We start from the raw sequence: 17,484 nt of genomic DNA, 5'->3' as shown, positions 1-17,484 counted from the left end.
GTGTGTATGGGCGAGTGTGTGTGGGTGTGTGAGGCCCATAATGAATTGTGTGTGTGTGTGTGTATTTGTATGTAGGTCTGTGTGTGTGTGTGTATGGGCGAGTGCGTGTGGGTGTGTGAGGCCCATAACTAATTGTGTGTTTCTGTTTTTGTTGCATACACAGGAGCGGAGCGCCGGTGGTGGGGACAGCGTCCTTCAGGTGGTGGGTCCTCTTCCGTGTGTAGTGATTGTTCTCACTATGTGACTGACCAATTGCCGTGTTGTGTGAGGGTGAGTGTGGTTCTGCACACGTGTACTTGGGGTGGATTCTTGGCATCCATATTGAGGGGCGGCTGGACGCCCACCAGTGTGTCTCAGTTGCTCCTGTGTGTGTGTGCACGTGCCTGTCTCGTTTTGTCTGAATGAGTTTACGTGCAAGTGCTTATGTGTGTTACCAATGCCCAGTCTACTTAAAAGATCCATACACCTGCTCTACTGCCTCTGTTCTGGTGTGAATTAACAAGTCCTTTACTGTGTTTGTTTTCCCCACCCTAAATGTGGGTGTGTATGAATTGTGACTTACTGTGTGACCATGGCCAACTGAAAAGCTTTGCAGTGATTTTATTTGTGGTGTGTTTTAAATTAGTCTGACGTGGGGGCGTCGTGGCTCAGGTGGCTAAGGCGCCATACCATAAATCCGGGGACCCGGGTTCGATTCCGACCCAAGGTCATTTCCCGATCCCTCCCCATCTCTCTCTCCCACTCATTTCCTGTCCTGTCTCTACACTGTCCTATCCAATAAAGGTGAAAAAAAGCCCAAAAAATATCTTTAAAAAAAAATTAGTCTGAAGTCAGGTTTTTATTTTTTTACATTTATTGTCGTGTTTTTGTATTAATAAAATTTTTCTTTGTGCATGGAAACAAGTCTGTCATCTCAGTACCCGAGCCTGTGTCCTGGTATGAGTGTAATGGTAATTGGAGTTCCCCTAGTGTCCACCTAGGGGGGGCGTAGTCGGACTACCCTAGTAGCATCTGCTACACATACATGCACACAAAGTCTCATAAGGCACATAAATACACACATCGATGAAATAAAATGTTGCTATTTTGCGAAATAACATTGCAATATGAGGTTGTTATTGATGTTTTTATGAATGTCGCAGCTGTAGCTGCAGTAGAAGTTTTATGGGCATTATTGAGGGGTGGATTTAATTCAGACAGAGCAGTACTGAAGGCCCATGTGTGAAATGCACGGCCCGCCACATATACATATATATATATATATATATATATATATATATATATATAAAAATTTGTGTGTGTTTTTTTTAATATAAATATTTTTATCTGATTTCACAAGTAAGGTGAGAGAGAAACAGCATTTCGATTCTCCTATATGTCCTGGATATATAGTGAATTGACAATAAAAATCTTTGAATCTTTTTGAAAACAATGATACTAAAATAGACATTTTTTATATATATATATATATATATATATATATATATATATATATTTAACACATTTAAATATATTCCAGTCCTCCAACAGGTGGAGTACAAACAATTACATTACAGTAAAAACAACATTCACTGAGAAATATTTGAGGAAATGTTAATAATTTAAAAATATTATACACTTGATGGTTTGCTATAATTGAGACAGTCAGTAGACAGATAATATAATGAGATACAGACAGAAGAACAACACATTACTACGATTCATTTTAATTTCCTCTGAGATTACAATATAAGTTTGTCGAAGTGATACAATGATCATTAATCTAATATTAATGAAACTCTAAAGCTATAAAATTACATTTGAATATAAAAAAAATGACGTGCCAGCAATTATAGCAGTTTATATTAAGGCAGATGTTTTTTCAAAATAATATTCTGATATTTATTTTTATATAATAGTCAGATTTATAATATTAAATCTCCTAAAGAAATAACACACACACATTATATGTGTAAAGATGTTCATTTTAAGTTTAAAAACATCACACCATTAATATTTTATTTTGGATCACACAATCTCACAGTTGATCCATAAAAAGGCAGCCAGAACCCAGCGTATAGAGTCTGAGTGAATGTGGTGTGGACTCTGTGGAGGAGCTTCATCGTGTCAGAGACGCTGTAGAAGGACAGAGTTCCTGCACTGTGATCCACATACACTCCTATTCTGGAGGGGGATGGAACTCTGAGATCAGTCTCAATGTTGTTGTGATAGAAAAAGAGAGAAGAAGAAGAACACTGCAGACTCCAGGACTGATTGTTACGTCCAAACCAACACTCTTTACCCTGACCTTTCCTTCTGATGTCTTTATATGAGACTGATATTTCCACATATCCCTTAGCGCTCCACTCCACCTCCCAGTAACAGCGTCCACACACTCTCTCCCTACAAAGCACCTGCAACCAGTAGTCAAATCTCTCTGGATGATCAGAGTACGGCTGCTTTCTCTTACTGGATGTCACCGCTCTGTTCTTCTCAGACAGAATGAGGTGATAATTTACTGTGTTGGGATCCAGAGTCAGATCACAGAAATCTAAACACATGAGAAATGTGAACATGTTAGATATTAATCACAGCACAGATTTATGTGGAGAGTGAGACACTGTGTGTGTGTGTGTGTTTTACACATACAGTGCAGAAAATCTCTGCTCTTTGGTTCTGAGGGTAAAATCATCTGAACTGCTGCAGCTGTGGAGACACAGAAACACAATGGAGATGAAAAATCAGGTTCTGTAAAAGATGGAAACAGTTTAAAGTGATACAATTTGTGTCTGATGTTTAATCAGCGTTTTATTTTAGAAACCACATTCTCTAGGTGTGGGATTTAAATGAGATTTTTAACGACGGAGAAATAAACTGAGCTGCTTTGGTAACTAATGACTACAGAATAAATGTTATGACTGAATAAATGTTATTCATATGACTTATGAACTCTCTCTCTCTCTTTGGAGGAATGTGTGAATAAATGTGTGTGTGTGTGTGTGTGTGTGTGTGTCCTCTATACTAGTACAATCACTGAAAACAAAACAGAAGCTTTGACACTATTAAGACCTGAATAAAAAGTGTAAGTGTATAAAATCATCTTTCCAGTCGAGAGCAGCAATAACAGGAAGTTCACGTCATCATCTGAAATCATTTCTGTGTGTTTTGGGGAAATCTGATGTCTCTCTTTACTGTGCTGCAGAGAAAGTAAAGATTTCCCAACAGCACGATTTCTCTCACCATGTTCAGGGACTTTGATGAATTCCTCCTGGCAGAATTCCTCGAGTCTCTTTTTCAGATCAGAGAGAGATTTCCTCACTCCATCAAATGAGAGATGTTGATTGACAGTGATGCTGGGTGAGTCCTCACGTCCAGAAGAGACACAGAGAGACTGGAAACTCTACAGAGAGAAAGAAACAAACATCATGGAGAAGGAGAAAGGTGGAGAAATATTCATGAGATTATTCAGACTGGTGTGTGTGTGTGTGTGTTACCTGGAGGAAATGGATGTGATCGTGTGTGTGTGAAAGCTGCTCCAGCTCAGTGACTCTCCTCTGAAGATCAGCAATCTCCTGCTCCAGTTGCTCCAGGAGTCGTTCAGCTCGACTCAGTTCAGCCTTCTCCTGATCTCTGATCAGCTCCGTCACCTCCCAGCGCTTTTTCTCCATGGAGCTGATCAGCTCAGTAAAGATCCTCTCACTGTCCTCCACTGCTGTCTGTGCACTGAGCTGTTAGGACACACACACACACACACACGCACACACACAAAGATTTAAAGCTCATCTATCATTCCCTCTCTTACTGGGACTGTAAATGACTCGTTGTCCATGTTGTGTGTGTTTCTAGGAGCAGCTCTGTCTCTGCTCACTGCTCACCTTTATAGTGTTCACAGCCTGTTTCAGCTCCTGCACCTTCTTCTGCTTCTCCTGGATTCTCTGCTGGGATTTCATCTGCTCCTCCTTTAACTCACTCTGTGAACATTTAGCTGTTTAGAGGTTTGTTATTTTTCCTCCACTTCCTCCTGCATCTGCTCCTTCTATATACATGAGCTCACACCCACACGGCTAATGTTGTTCTAATTGACAGAGGAGAGATCTGGCCCAGTTATGCTGGCGTAGAGCATTGATGGGATTGAAACTCATCCTCTCCTGACTGGAAGGTGAATGTTTTTTGCTTCTTCATTCAGGAGGTTTAATTGATAAACTCATCTCATCTCATCTCATTATCTCTAGCCGCTTTATCCTTCTACAGGGTCGCAGGCAAGCTGGAGCCCATCCCAGCTGACCACTGGCGAAAGGCGGGGTACACCCTGGACAAGTCACCAGGTCATCACAGGGCTGACACATAGACACAGACAACCATTCACACTCACATTCACACCTACGGTCAATTTAGAGTCACCAGTTAACCTAACTTGCATGTCTTTGGACTGTGGGGGAAACCGGAGCACACCCACGCGGACACAGGGAGAACATGCAAACTCCACACAGAAAGGCCCTCGCCGGACCCGGGGTTCGAACCCAGGACCTTCTTGCTGTGAGGCGACAGCGCTAACCACTACACCACCGTGCCGCCATTGATAAACTCATTATCACATTTTACACAGCAGTGTCTCGAGCTGTTCTGTAAAGCGAGTGTGTACTGTGTGTGTGTTTAATTGTTGTGACTTGTGTGCACATGCTTAAGCTGTAAAAGTCTGGATGATGGTGCCACACCCAAGATTTGCCCTCTGAGCAACAATACATTAAACATTCTCTTAAAGCAAGAAAAACTTTCAATTTCATAAAATCAGTGAAATTTAGTTCCCTCTGAAATTTGGTCATTGTGATTCATGTTTATTTCTGTAATATCTCAAAAAAAAAAAAATACCAGTCCCTTCTGAGGCTGGGAAGTTATTTAATTTGAGGGGATTAAAGCAAATAATGTGCATGAAATCGCACGCTTCGTGCAGTCAAGCAGATAGAGGAAGTCCGCTGTGCGCATGTTTTCATTGACCGGGCACTGAACCAGTTACGTCACTTTGCTGTGAGACGAGGAGCTAATCATAACATTCACGTTGCAAGTTCAGTGCTCAAGTTGTGACAGAAAATATGACGGCGCCAATGGATCCTACACATCAAATACTGGTTCATCTGTTTCTCCCTGTCGTAAATATTATAATTAGTGAATAACAGGCTGCAATTAGCCCAAATATGTATCTTTTTGAGGTGAGCTTGAGCCTGGTCACTCATCTTGTTGAAGCTCGTTTTTCATTGAGCGTATTCTAGCCAATATTTGTTTGACATAACGAAAATTATGTATTGATTTCACAATGTAAATATTATTCCTGTGCATTAGATAGTTTTCACAGAAGGTCCTTTTTTTATCATTGCGATGGTGAAGACCGCTGAGTGAAAATGTCTGTAATTAGACGATACACCTATATTGCACAACTTCTGGTGAACAACCTCTCGATTCACTATCATACTGTGCACTGTATTTCACTGAGCAAGACAGTATACAATTATTTTCACTGTGGCAGTGGGGGCGTGGGCAAGCACTGGTTTGTGAATGGAGAGTGAGGCCTGTGCTGTGTGTGTGTGTGCGCAGTGAGGATCTCTTCCCCTGGCTGAAATCACATCGGTACTGTGGCACATAGTTTATTTTGAAACTGCTGAAAAGCGTGTTTTGTGTTAAGAGACAGTTTAAAAAATAAAAATGAACGTGACATTGATCCCGCCTGCCTGTTTCAGTGTCCACTATTGTTAGGGTTTTGCTGGGATTCGAACCTGGTTCGTTGGTGTGATGATCCAGCAAACCCCCACTAGGCCACCAGGGGAATGACTCAAATGCAGAGGCGTGAGGCAGAAGTAGAAAAGGTAACAAAAGGTTTATTTATACTATGTACACTATATACAATCCAGGGCAAAACAAAAAAAAACAAACAAAAACAAAGAGTATAATTCAAAAAGAAAAAGGCAAAAATGCAAAAGCTCAGAAGATCCACAAAACACAGTACAAAGGAAACTGGAGATAAACATAACAGCACAAAGACTCCGTGACAAGAGGACTGAACTCAGGGGGTATAAATACACAAACTAATTAAGGACACAGGTGAAGATAATTAGGACTAACAGGCAATTAACAAAAAAAACCACAAAACACAGGAACAGTGGCGGCCTCTAGAGGCCAAAATAAATATGACACGAAATGGAAATAACAGCGGCCTCTAGAGGCCAAAACAGTCCAAGTCCTAACAACTATATCATGAAACCATTACGTTCATCTTTTTGATTTTTGTGTTTGCTAATGTTTTTGCCAAGCATAGTGATCAGAAGTAATAGTTTTGGGAATACGAACCTTCCACTGTCTTTGTAATGCCACTTATAGACTTTCCTAAACTCGACTTTAGTATAACCTCGTGAATTTCCTGTATAACCCACCCGTTTCAGACATGATCCCGAGGAGAGAAAAAAAATCCCTAAAGTTTGATTGAAGGAGTGATAGGATAGAGATATAAAAAGTCCACACACCCCGTTGAAATGATATTTTTTTTATATCAGAAAAACCTGAGACCATGATAAATCATTTCAAAACTTTTCCCCCCTTTAATGTGACCTATAACCTGGACAATTCAATAGAAAAACAAACAAATCTGTTTGGGGGAAAAACATAAAAAATAATTCACATAAAATAAGCTGGTTGCATAAGTGTGCACACCCTTAAACTAATACTTTCTTGAAGCACCTTTTGATTTAATTACAGCATTCAGTCTTTTTGGGTCGGAGTCTATCAGCCTGCCACATCTAGACTTGGCAATATTTGTCCACTCTTCCTTGCAAAAGCGCTCCAAATCTGTCAGATTGCGAGGGCGTCTCTTGTGCACAGCCCTCTTCAGGTCACCCCACAGATTTTCAATTGGATTTAGGTCTGGGCTCTGGCTGGGCCATTCCAAAACTTTTTTTCGGGTCATTGTCATGCTGAAAGATGAAATTCATCTTCAGCTTTTTAGCAGACACCTGAAGGTTTTGGGCCAAAAGTGACTTGTATTTAGAACTGTTCATAATTCCCTCCACCTTGACTAAAGCCCCTGTTCCAGCTGAAGAAAAACAACCCCAAAACATGATGCTGCCACCACCATGCTTCACCGTGGGTATGGGGTTCTTTTGGTGATGTGCAGTGTTGTTTTTGGGCCAAACATACCTTTTGGAATTGTAGCCAAAAAGTTCAACCTTGGTTTCATCAAACCATAACACATTTTCCCACATGCTTTTGAGAGAGTTGATGTATATTTTTTTGCAAAATTTAGCCGGGCCTGGATGTGATCCTTTGATCCTACCTCACAGTCCAGACATATGGAGAATATAGGAGATTGTTGTCACATGTAGTACACAACCAGTACTTGCCAGAAATTCCTGCTCCTTCAGTGTTGCTGTAGGCCTCTTGGCAGCCTCCCTGACCAGTTTTCGTCTTGTGTTTTCAATTTTGGAGGGACGTCCAGTTCTCTGTATTGTCACTGTTGTCCCATATTTTCTCCACTTCTTGATGACTGTCTTCACTGTGCTCCATGGTATATCTAATGGTGTGGAAATGTTTTTGTCCCCTTCTCCTGACTGATACCTTTCAACAGTGAGATCCCTTTGATGCTTTGTAAGCTCTCTGTGAACCCTGGCTTTTGCTGCAGGATGCAACTGAGTAAATGTCTGAACTTTATTTGGGGTTAATCAGAGTCATTTTAATTGTTGGCAGGTATGAACCCCAAAAGACTGAATGCTGTAATTAAATCAAAAGGTGTTAAATGCAATTAGTTTGGTCCGGCGTTTCCATTCCTTCCCAATACAGAGTCTTTTCTTCTCATTTCCCGTTACTTTAGTCGGTCTTTCATGCTTCAAGTGTGCACTCACGTGCTCCATTGTTATCTCAGGTTGCAAATTTGTATCCCACAATGCGTTGCGAATGGAGAAACCCCACCACATCATGCATAATGTAGTATCTTGGTTTCGGTCATGGTGAGGCAAGAAAAAAATGGCGGAGAATTTAGGGCCACAGGGCTCTAATTCATTGATTGTTCTTTTAGGGAAAAAAGTAATTAGATTTGAAGTCTGTGAATCGAATTCAGTAGCTTTTGGTCCACTAAAAAACATAATTGGGTGTCAGGGAAAATTCTTTTCTAATGGCCTACATTTGAAAAATCTGAAAGGCAGTCTACCTTTAATGGTGTTATATTACACTTAAAAAATCTTTTAGTACATTTACAAACCTTTCTGATGAACACACAAATGTAAAATTTTTAAACCTTTGATTAATTTGTAACGATGTTAAAACAGCTGATTGTAGACACGAGTAAAATTAGGATGAATTGGTTCTCAAAATGTTTCTAAAATGTTCTCACCTGTTTTTCAGTTCTTTCCGCTGCAGCTGCGACTGTGTCATGACCTCTGTGTTCATGCATCGTACAGAGATAACAGATGAAGCTTTGGTCAGTACGACAGTAGATCTCCAGCACTTTATCATGCTGAGAGCAGATCATCTCTTGTAGATTTCCAGAAGCTTCAACTAACTTGTGCTTTTTCAAAGCTGGAACTTCAGAGTGAGGTTTCAGATGAGTTTCACAAAAGGAGGCCAGACACATCAGACAGGACTTGACGGCTTTGTGTTTTCTCCCAGTGCAGAAATCACACTCCACATCTCCAGGTCCAGCGTAACAGTGAGCAGGAGAAGCAGCTTGGACTTCAGTCTTCTTCAGTTTCTCCACCACTTCAGACAGCATGTTGTTTCTGCGTAGAACAGGCCTTAGAGTGAAAGTGTCTCTGCACTGAGGACAGCGATAAACTCCGCTCTTATCATCCTGATCCCAGCAGTCATTAATACACACCTTACAGAAACTGTGACCACAGGGGATCGTCACTGGATCCTTCAGTAGATCTAGACAAACTGGACAGAGGAACTGGTCCACTGAAAGCTGATCTACTGAAATACTGGCCTCGGCCATTTTCCTGAATTCACACACTGCGAGACAGAGAGAGAGAGAGAGAGAGAGAGAGAGTCTTTAAGTTTCTTTTCCTCTGACATGCGAAGTCATTTCCTGGTTGTCTGTGTATGAGAGAGAGAGAGAGAGAGAGAGAGAGGGGAGGAGGAGCGCAAAGACAGAGTTCATGAATGTTCCTCTGTTAACCATTTCTTGGACACAGTTTTTTCTGAGGCAAAATATAAATCTCCAAACTGCACAATATAACATTCTGTACAGCCATGTGAAAAAAATAAGTACATCCCATGGAAATTGTGAAATTGTTGACTTTCCTCAACACATTAAACAAGCAAATGTTTCACCTTCTTTGATACAATGCATGTAGATAAATGTGATATACTCCAATAAACGACACATAAAATCGACATTTTATAGTCATCTCATCTCATTATCTGTAGCCGCTTTATCCTGTTCTACAGGGTCGCAGGCAAGCTGGAGCCTATCCCAGCTGACTACGGGCGAAAGGCGGGGTACACCCTGGACAAATTGCCAGGTCATCGCAGGGCTGACACATAGACACAGACAACCATTCACACTCACATTCACACCTACGGTCAATTTAGAGTCACCAGTTAACCTAACCTGCATGTCTTTGGACTGTGGGGGAAACCGGAGCACCCGGAGGAAACCCACGCGGACACGGGGAGAACATGCAAACTCCACACAGAAAGGCCCTCGCCGGCCACGGGGCTCGAATCCAGACCTTCTTGCTGTGAGGCAACAGTGCTAACCACTACACCACCGTGACACCCCCATTTTATAGTCATTTTCATAATTTAAATAAAAAAATATATAAATAAAAATGTAAGGACACCCTGGAAAATAATATGTACACCCTTACATTTATCATACTTTCAAGTCCATAAAATTAGAACCAGGTGTTCCAGATTAGGTGCCATTGATTAGAACCTCCTGCAGCTGGAGGTGCAGGTGGAACCTGTCTTAAACCTGCCATCTAGGGTCTGGTATTCTCTTTGCTTTTGGTTTCATCATGCCAAGATCTAAAAAGTGTAGTTTCATCATGCCAAGATCTAAAAAGTTCCCTAAAGACCTCAGAAAAGGGTTGTGGGTACCTATGAATCTGGCAAGGGATTGAAAAATATCTCGATGAGAAATTAATAATTCCACTGTAAGGAAAATCATCTACAAGTGGTGTCGATTTCAATCAACTGCCAGTTTGTCCAGGACTAGCCGCCTCAGCAAATTCAGCCCAAGAGCAGACCATTTGATGCTCAACAAAGTCTCGAAGAATCCCAAAATTTCATCACTGAATCTCTAGGTAACTCTTGCAACTGTTGGTGTGAAAGTGCACACATCTACAATCAGAAAGAGATTGGACAAATTTGACCTGCATGGGAGGCATGCCAGGAAAAAGCCTGTGCTGTCCAAAAGGAACATTAAAAGAAGACTACAATTTGCTAACAAACAGAGAGGAAAAGACAAGTCCTTTTGGTTTCACATGCTCTGGACAGACGAATCAATAGTAGAGATGTTTGACCACAGTAAAGGCCTCTGCATGCTCTTGCGACAAGGCTTTCACAGATAGCTTTTCGCAGACAGTTGTAATTTATCGTTGAGCGGGGAGTAATAGGCGTGCGCGATGTTATTCACCGGCACAACGCAAGGGGGCGCGAAATCGCTAGGAGTAGTTGGTGGGTGTGGTTAGTGGAGTGTTTATCCTCTGGTTACTTATAATGACTAGAACTTTTTTTTTTTATAATGACTAGAACTGAAGTCGTATAGATGTACGTACTTCCTCAATCAACCGCTCTTCATGCTGCTCCATCTTCGCTTGTGTTTTTAAAAATGCCGGTCGTGAAAACAAAAACCGGGAAAGTAGGGAAGCGGAAGTGCGTGTACAGCGGGTAGAGTGGACCAATCAGAGCCCTCCAGAGACAGCACTGGTTAAAGTAGTAAACGACCTACTGTTGGCGTCTGATCAGGGCTGTGTCTCGCTACTTGTGTTGCTTGACCTTAGTGCGGCATTTGATACCATTGATCATTCCATTCTTCTGGATAGACTAGAAAATGTTGTGGGAGTTAAGGGAATGGCCCTCTCCTGGCTCAGGTCTTATCTAACTGATCATTATCAGTATGTCGATATAAATGGTGATATTTCTAGATGTACCGAGGTAAAGTTTGGTGTTCCACAAGGTTCTGTCTTGGGTCCACTGCTTTTTTCTCTATATATGTTACCTCTGGGCGATATTATTCATAAACATTGTATTAGTTTCCACTGTTATGCTGATGACACACAGTTGTATGTCTCTGCAAAACCTGATGAGAGACACCAGCTTAATAAAATTGAGGAATGTGTTAAGGACATTAGACACTGGATGCTTATAAATTCCCTTCTGCTTAACTCTGACAAGACTGAAGTACTTGTGCTAGGACCACATACAGCTAGAAGTAAGTTTTCTGATTACACAGTAACTCTGGATGGCCTTTCTGTTTCTTCACGTGCAGCAGTAAAAGACCTCGGAGTGATTATTGACCCCAGTCTTTCATTCGAAACTCACATTGATAACATCACCCGGATAGCTTTCTTTCATCTCAGAAATATTGCAAAGATAAGAAATTTAATGTCATTGCATGATGCAGAAAAACTAGTCCATGCTTTCGTTACCTCCAGGTTGGATTATTGTAATGCCTTACTGTCTGGATGTTCCAATAAGTGCATAAACAAGCTCCAGTTAGTTCAAAATGCCGCAGCAAGAGTCCTTACTAGAACTAGAAAATATGACCACATCACGCCTGTCTTATCCACACTGCATTGGCTCCCAATCAAATTTCGTATTGATTATAAAATACTACTATTGACCTTTAAAGCACTAAATGGTCTCGCACCACAGTACCTGAGTGAACTTCTGCTCCTCTATGACCCGCCACGCCTACTTAGATCAAAAGGTGCAGGCTATCTGCTGGTACCTCGTATAGTGAAGGCTACATCAGGGGGCAGAGCCTTTTCTTACAAAGCCCCACTGTTATGGAACAGCCTTCCAAGTAATGTTCGGGAATCAGACACAGTCTCAGCATTTAAGTCTAGGCTGAAAACATATCTGTTTAGTCAAGCCTTTTGTTAATGGTGTTTATGAGGTAAAGGAGTAGATCTGGAGGGTCCTCAGACATAGAGTGTTTTGGTAAACTGGGATGTATGGATGCTGTCAGTCCCCACTCGCTTGCTCACTCGAGTTTGTTGACGGTGCAGTGGCTGGCTGCTTTATGTCCCGGGGCTCCCTCATGCCTGTGTTACCTTCTGGCTCTCTCCTTTTAGTTATGCTGTCATAGTTAGTTGCCGGAGTCCCTGCTTGTACTCGGTGCAATATGTATACTGTTCCTACTTATTCAGGTGACATTGGGCATACCTAACCACCTGTGTTTTCTTTCTCTCCCCCCCCACTCCAAATCTGTCCCTCTGAGTTACATGGAGTCAACAGGAAATCTTTTGGTGGAGACGGTGGGGACCTCGACTGGCTATCGTAGCCTGCAGGGAATCGGCCGTCAGACATTCTGTCACATGTCCCAGACCCGGTGAAATGTAACTGAATTGTCTTGGCCAGGCCTAAGGGTCCCATCTGCATCTCATCATTGCTGAGGAGTGTGCTCCCATCACCCAGTCAAGCATCCAGCCAGAGCAGGTCATGATATATTTTTTTACCATATTAACATGCCATTGTGCGTCATGCCTGATGTAAAGACTCTCGTCTCTGCGAGCCTACCACACAGATTTAATACTTGTCATTTTTAGGGCATACCTAACAGTGTTTTCTTTCTCTCTCTCTCCCCCCCCCCATCTGTCCCTCTGAGTTACATGTTGATCCTGGGATTGAGATGCTGGCCTCTTCTGCCCCTCGGACCTGCTTGATCCATCCTGGTGCCCTGTGTCTGGTCGGAGTTTTATCGCCCCACTCCTGTGAAGGACGGCCCCATGAGGACAGTTGAGGGTTATACCTGTTAAAACTGTTAGTATTATAGTCAGGCTGTCTGTTGTTGCCCAAATGAGGATGGGTTCCCTTTTGAGTCTGGTTCCTCTCGAGGTTTCTTCCTCATGTCGTCTGAGGGAGTTTTTCCTTGCCACCGTCGCCACAGGCTTGCTCATTGGGGATAGATTAGGGATAAAATTAGCTCATGTTTTAAGTCGTTCAAATTCTGTAAAGCTGCTTTGCGACAATGTTTATTGTTAAAAGCGCTGTACAAATAAACTTGATTTGATTTGATTTGATTTGACTCTTGTCTGCGGCGCTGTCTGCGAGGCTTCTGCGGTGGTCACAATTTTTGGGAGGTGCGCGCAGAGCGTCTGCGAAGGTGGGGGGGCTACGCAGACACTGTCTGCGACACCGTCTGCGAGGACTGGGTTGTCAGCATAAATTGGCCTTAAGAGTGCACATGTGACACATACCAAAGACAGCTTTTTAGCAGAAAACCTCATACCATTTGTGAAGCATCATGGTATGGTTTGGTGTTTCTTCACTGCCTCAGGGACTGGGAAGTGTGCATTCATGGATTTAACTATGAATTCTGAATCCCATCAAAGAGTGCTTGAAGATAATGTGAGGCCATCTGTCCAAAAGTTGAAGTTGAACCAGAGGTAGACATTTCAACAAGGTAATGATCCTAAGCACATGAGCAAATCAACCAAGGATTATGGAATGGCCTAGTTAAAGCCCAGCTTTGCACCCCATTGAAATCTTGTGGGGAGATTTGAAAAGGGCAGAACATACAAGAAAACCCTAAAATGTCTTGCAACTGAAGGAATTTTGCATGGAACAGAGGTCAAACATTTCAGCAATCTGATATCAGAGACTGTTGGACGATTTGGAGAAACACCTTCAAAAAGTTTTCTGTTCAAGGGGGCACTACTAGATTTTGAATCCAAGGGTGTACTTACTTTCTCCACAGAAGAATACACAGAGTGCAGAATTATTAGGCAAGTTGTATTTTTGAGGATTAGTTTTATTATTGAACAACAACTATGTTCTCAATCAACCAAAAAGACTCATAAATATCAAAGCTGAATATGTATGGAAGTTAGAGTGGGGCGTTTTTAGTTTTGGCCATTTTAGGAGAATATGTATGTGTTCAGGTAACTTTCACTGTGCAGAATTATTAGGCAACTTAATAAAAACCAAATATGTAGCCATTTCACTTATTTATTTTCACCAGGTACACTGATATGACAACTCCAGATTTGCAAATAAACATCTGACATTCAAACACAAAACAAAAACAAATCAGTGACCAATATAGCCACCCTTCTTCATGAGGACACTCAAAAGCCTTCCATCCATAGATTCTGTCAATTTCTTTATCTGTTCACGACCAACGTCGTGTGCAGCAGCAACCATGGCCTCCCAGACGCTGTTCAGAGAGGTGTACTGTTTTCCCTCTTTGTAGACCTCACGTTTTATAATGGACCACAGGTTCTCTATGGGGTTTAGGTCAGGTGAACAAGGGGGCCATGTCATTATTTTTTCACCTTTCAGACCTTTACTGGCTAGCCACACAGTGGAGTATTTGGACGCATGAGATGGAGCGTTATCCTGCATGAAACTCATGTTCTTCTTGAAAGATGCTGACTTTTTCCTATACCACTGCTTGAAGAAGGTTTCTTCCAGGAACTGGCAGTAGGTCTGGGAGTTGAGTTTGAGTCCATCCTCAACTGGAAAAGGTCCAACAAGCTCGTCTTTGATGATACCAGCCCATAGCAGTACTCCACCTCCACCTTGCTGGCGTCTGAGATGGAGTGGAGCTCTGTGCCCATTACTGATCCAGCCACAGGCCCATCCATCTGGCCCATCAAGAGTCACTCTCATCTCATCAGACCACAGCACCTTAGAAAAATCAGTCTTAAGATATTTCTTGGCCCAGTCTTGACGTTTTATCTTGTGTGCCTTACTCAGTGGTGGTCGTTTTTCAGCCTTCCTTACCTTGGCCATGTCCCTCAGTATTGCACACCTTGTACTCTTTGACACTCCAGGAATGTTGCAACTCTGGAATATGGCAGAACTGGATGCTAATGGCTGCTTGTTAGCTTCACGCTTGATTTTCCGCAGATCATGTGCAGTTATTTTGCGCCTTTTTTTTTTCCACACGCTTCTTTCGACCCTGTTGACTATTTGCAATGAAACGCTTGATTGTTCAGTGATCACGTTTCAACATCTTCGCAATTTCAAGAGTGCTGCATCCGTCTGCAAGACATCTCACAATTTTATACTTTTCAAAGTCTGTCAGATCTCTCTTCTGACCCATTTTGCCAGAGGAAAAGAGGTTGCCTTATAATTATGCACACCTGATATAGGGTGTTGATGTCATTAGACCACACCCCCTCTCATTACACAGATGCACAGCACCTGATATACTTAATTGGTCGTAGGCTTTCAAGCCTAAACAGCTTGGAGTGGGACAACATGCATTAAAAGGATGTTGTGGTCAAAATACTCACTTGCCTAATAATTCTGCACTCAGTGTATTACATCTATTGATATTTTATTGAATAAATCTATTGACAATTCTATTAAATAAATGATTGAAAGAGCTTATTTTTCCTTCTGTTTTGTTCAAGTATATCACCTTTATCTGGAGGCACTGTATCAAAAGAGTGAAATGTTTGCTTGTTTAAATATGTTGAGAAAAGTTTCCAATTTCCATTTGATGGACTTATTTTTTTTTTTTACGACTGTATGTGTAAGCTTGTACACTGGTCTGTGCAAAACTTGCATACATTTTCCAAGGAATCTATTAATAATCTAAGGACCTCCATACTAAAAGTACATCCTTTGGTACGTCCATTTAACAATTCTTCTGTTTTCATAAATGTATGACTCATTAAGACTAATAAATAAAAAAAAAATCACAAATATTGTGATGTGGATGCTTTCACATAGAATAAAATGAAAATAGTATATATACCTTAAAAGAGGAGAGGGGAGAAAGAGCCGAGAGGGGAGAGAATGCATTCAAGATCCAGCACAGAGCTGTTTATGTGTGTGCCTGTGTGTATATGTGTCTCAGAGTGAGACTGGGAAGCGATAAAATAGCTGACAAGCGAATGTTGATAGTGAAGTGAATAAAGCAGTAAAAGGACGTAGGAAACCTGGCTCCATCACGTTAGTCTCACAAGCTGCTGATGTGTCACACTGGTGCCAAAACCTGGGACTGATGCTGAAGCACCATCTTGGAGTCTTTCCGTTTGCAGACCTCATCCATGCTCTCACCACTGCTCACCAAATCCAACACCATTGCTTTTCACCATGCACATGGAGCAGGAGCCATGGTTCCAAGTGCAGTTTCATGTCCAGCAGGAAAATTGGCAGGTGCTCTAGAGCCTGATTGCATCAGCAACTACTCCAGCAGCCAGTTTCACAGCAGCTGCAGGCTTTCCCCACATCACCCTCACCAAGATGGGGCCTCAGGATGATCTGGAGGCCTTCTTGGAGTATGAGGTCCTGAAGCTTGGGGTGGCTGGACAAGCAGCGAGCAGCTCAGCTACTGCTGCTCTTGTGTGGGAAGGTCCAGTTCGCGGCACAGCAGTTGCCCACCGCCAACATGCTGGAGTACCCCGACTTGAAACAAGCCATTATGCATTGGGTCGGCCACACCCCAGAGCAGCACCATCAGTGGTTCTGCACATTCACTGTGGAGGGGGTGAACCAGCCATTTGCATGCGCCCAGCAGCTCTGCACTGCCTGCCGTTGGTGGTTGAGGACAGAAGATTGTGATGCCAATGACATAATTGATTTCTATCAATGAGGAAATGCTGAAAGAGACACAGTATGAATTCCGTCACAACATGTGTGATTGTGTATGTGGTCTATTTGAAGTCTCTGTGGTGTTTGTGGTAATGGGACACTGGTGTGAACAATCAGAAGCACCGGGAAGCTGAGCATGTAAGAGCTTGGGAATTCGATTCCGTGTCGGCCATGTTTGGATGCGAAGTGTGCTCATGGCAAGGCAAGGCAAGTTTATTTATATAGTGCATTTCATACACAGTGGCAGTTCAATGTGCTTTACAGAGGTAAAGGCAAAACAGTGAACAATAGAAAATAAAATTGCATAAAATAAATGGGGAAGAAGAGAGAAAAACACAAGAATTAAACAATAGTAGAAATAAAATAATAAAATGAAGTAAAAGCTCAGTAAAAAACGTTCCAACTCATGGGAGTTGGAATCTCCTGCTGACTCCGGTGCGAATGTGACCGAGCCCCTGGAACCCAATGCAGAGGATAATTGTAATAATTTTGAGATAATGTTGAGAGATTATCACTCCATTACAGGTCAGCGATCAAAACTGTAAATACAAGAAGCAGTGAATCAGAAAAGCTTTGCACTAAGCTCGGCATATTTATCAGGACAGACTACAAGGGTCTGAGGCTGTTGGCTTGGAACAGGGTGTCGGTGATGTGCACTTTGAACAATGCTAATCTGTATTGCTAACTTTCCGTTGCTTGTTAGCTCCATTATCAAACCTGGTGATTTACAGTAAAAACAACTGTCGAACT

At 42.1% G+C, this 17,484-nt stretch overlaps 1 protein-coding gene across 1 annotated transcript; it reads right to left on the bottom strand.

Annotated features, from left to right (window-relative positions):
* Nucleotides 1-1,805: 1,805 nt before the first annotated feature.
* LOC132881439 (tripartite motif-containing protein 16-like) lies at nucleotides 1,806-9,048 on the bottom strand. The gene is made up of 6 exons (XM_060913895.1): nucleotides 8,351-9,048; nucleotides 3,855-3,950; nucleotides 3,474-3,707; nucleotides 3,220-3,379; nucleotides 2,629-2,685; nucleotides 1,806-2,530 (listed from the first exon to the last, which is right to left on the bottom strand). The coding sequence occupies exons 1-6, from the start codon at nucleotides 8,948-8,950 to the stop codon at nucleotides 1,998-2,000; spliced, it is 1,680 nt and encodes a 559-aa protein (XP_060769878.1). The 5' UTR covers nucleotides 8,951-9,048; the 3' UTR covers nucleotides 1,806-1,997.
* Nucleotides 9,049-17,484: the final 8,436 nt, after the last annotated feature.

This window comes from Neoarius graeffei, chromosome 2 (genome assembly GCF_027579695.1).
Source record: "Neoarius graeffei isolate fNeoGra1 chromosome 2, fNeoGra1.pri, whole genome shotgun sequence".
Lineage (NCBI taxonomy): Eukaryota > Metazoa > Chordata > Actinopteri > Siluriformes > Ariidae > Neoarius > Neoarius graeffei.
This window is presented reverse-complemented; position numbering and strand designations above follow the sequence as displayed.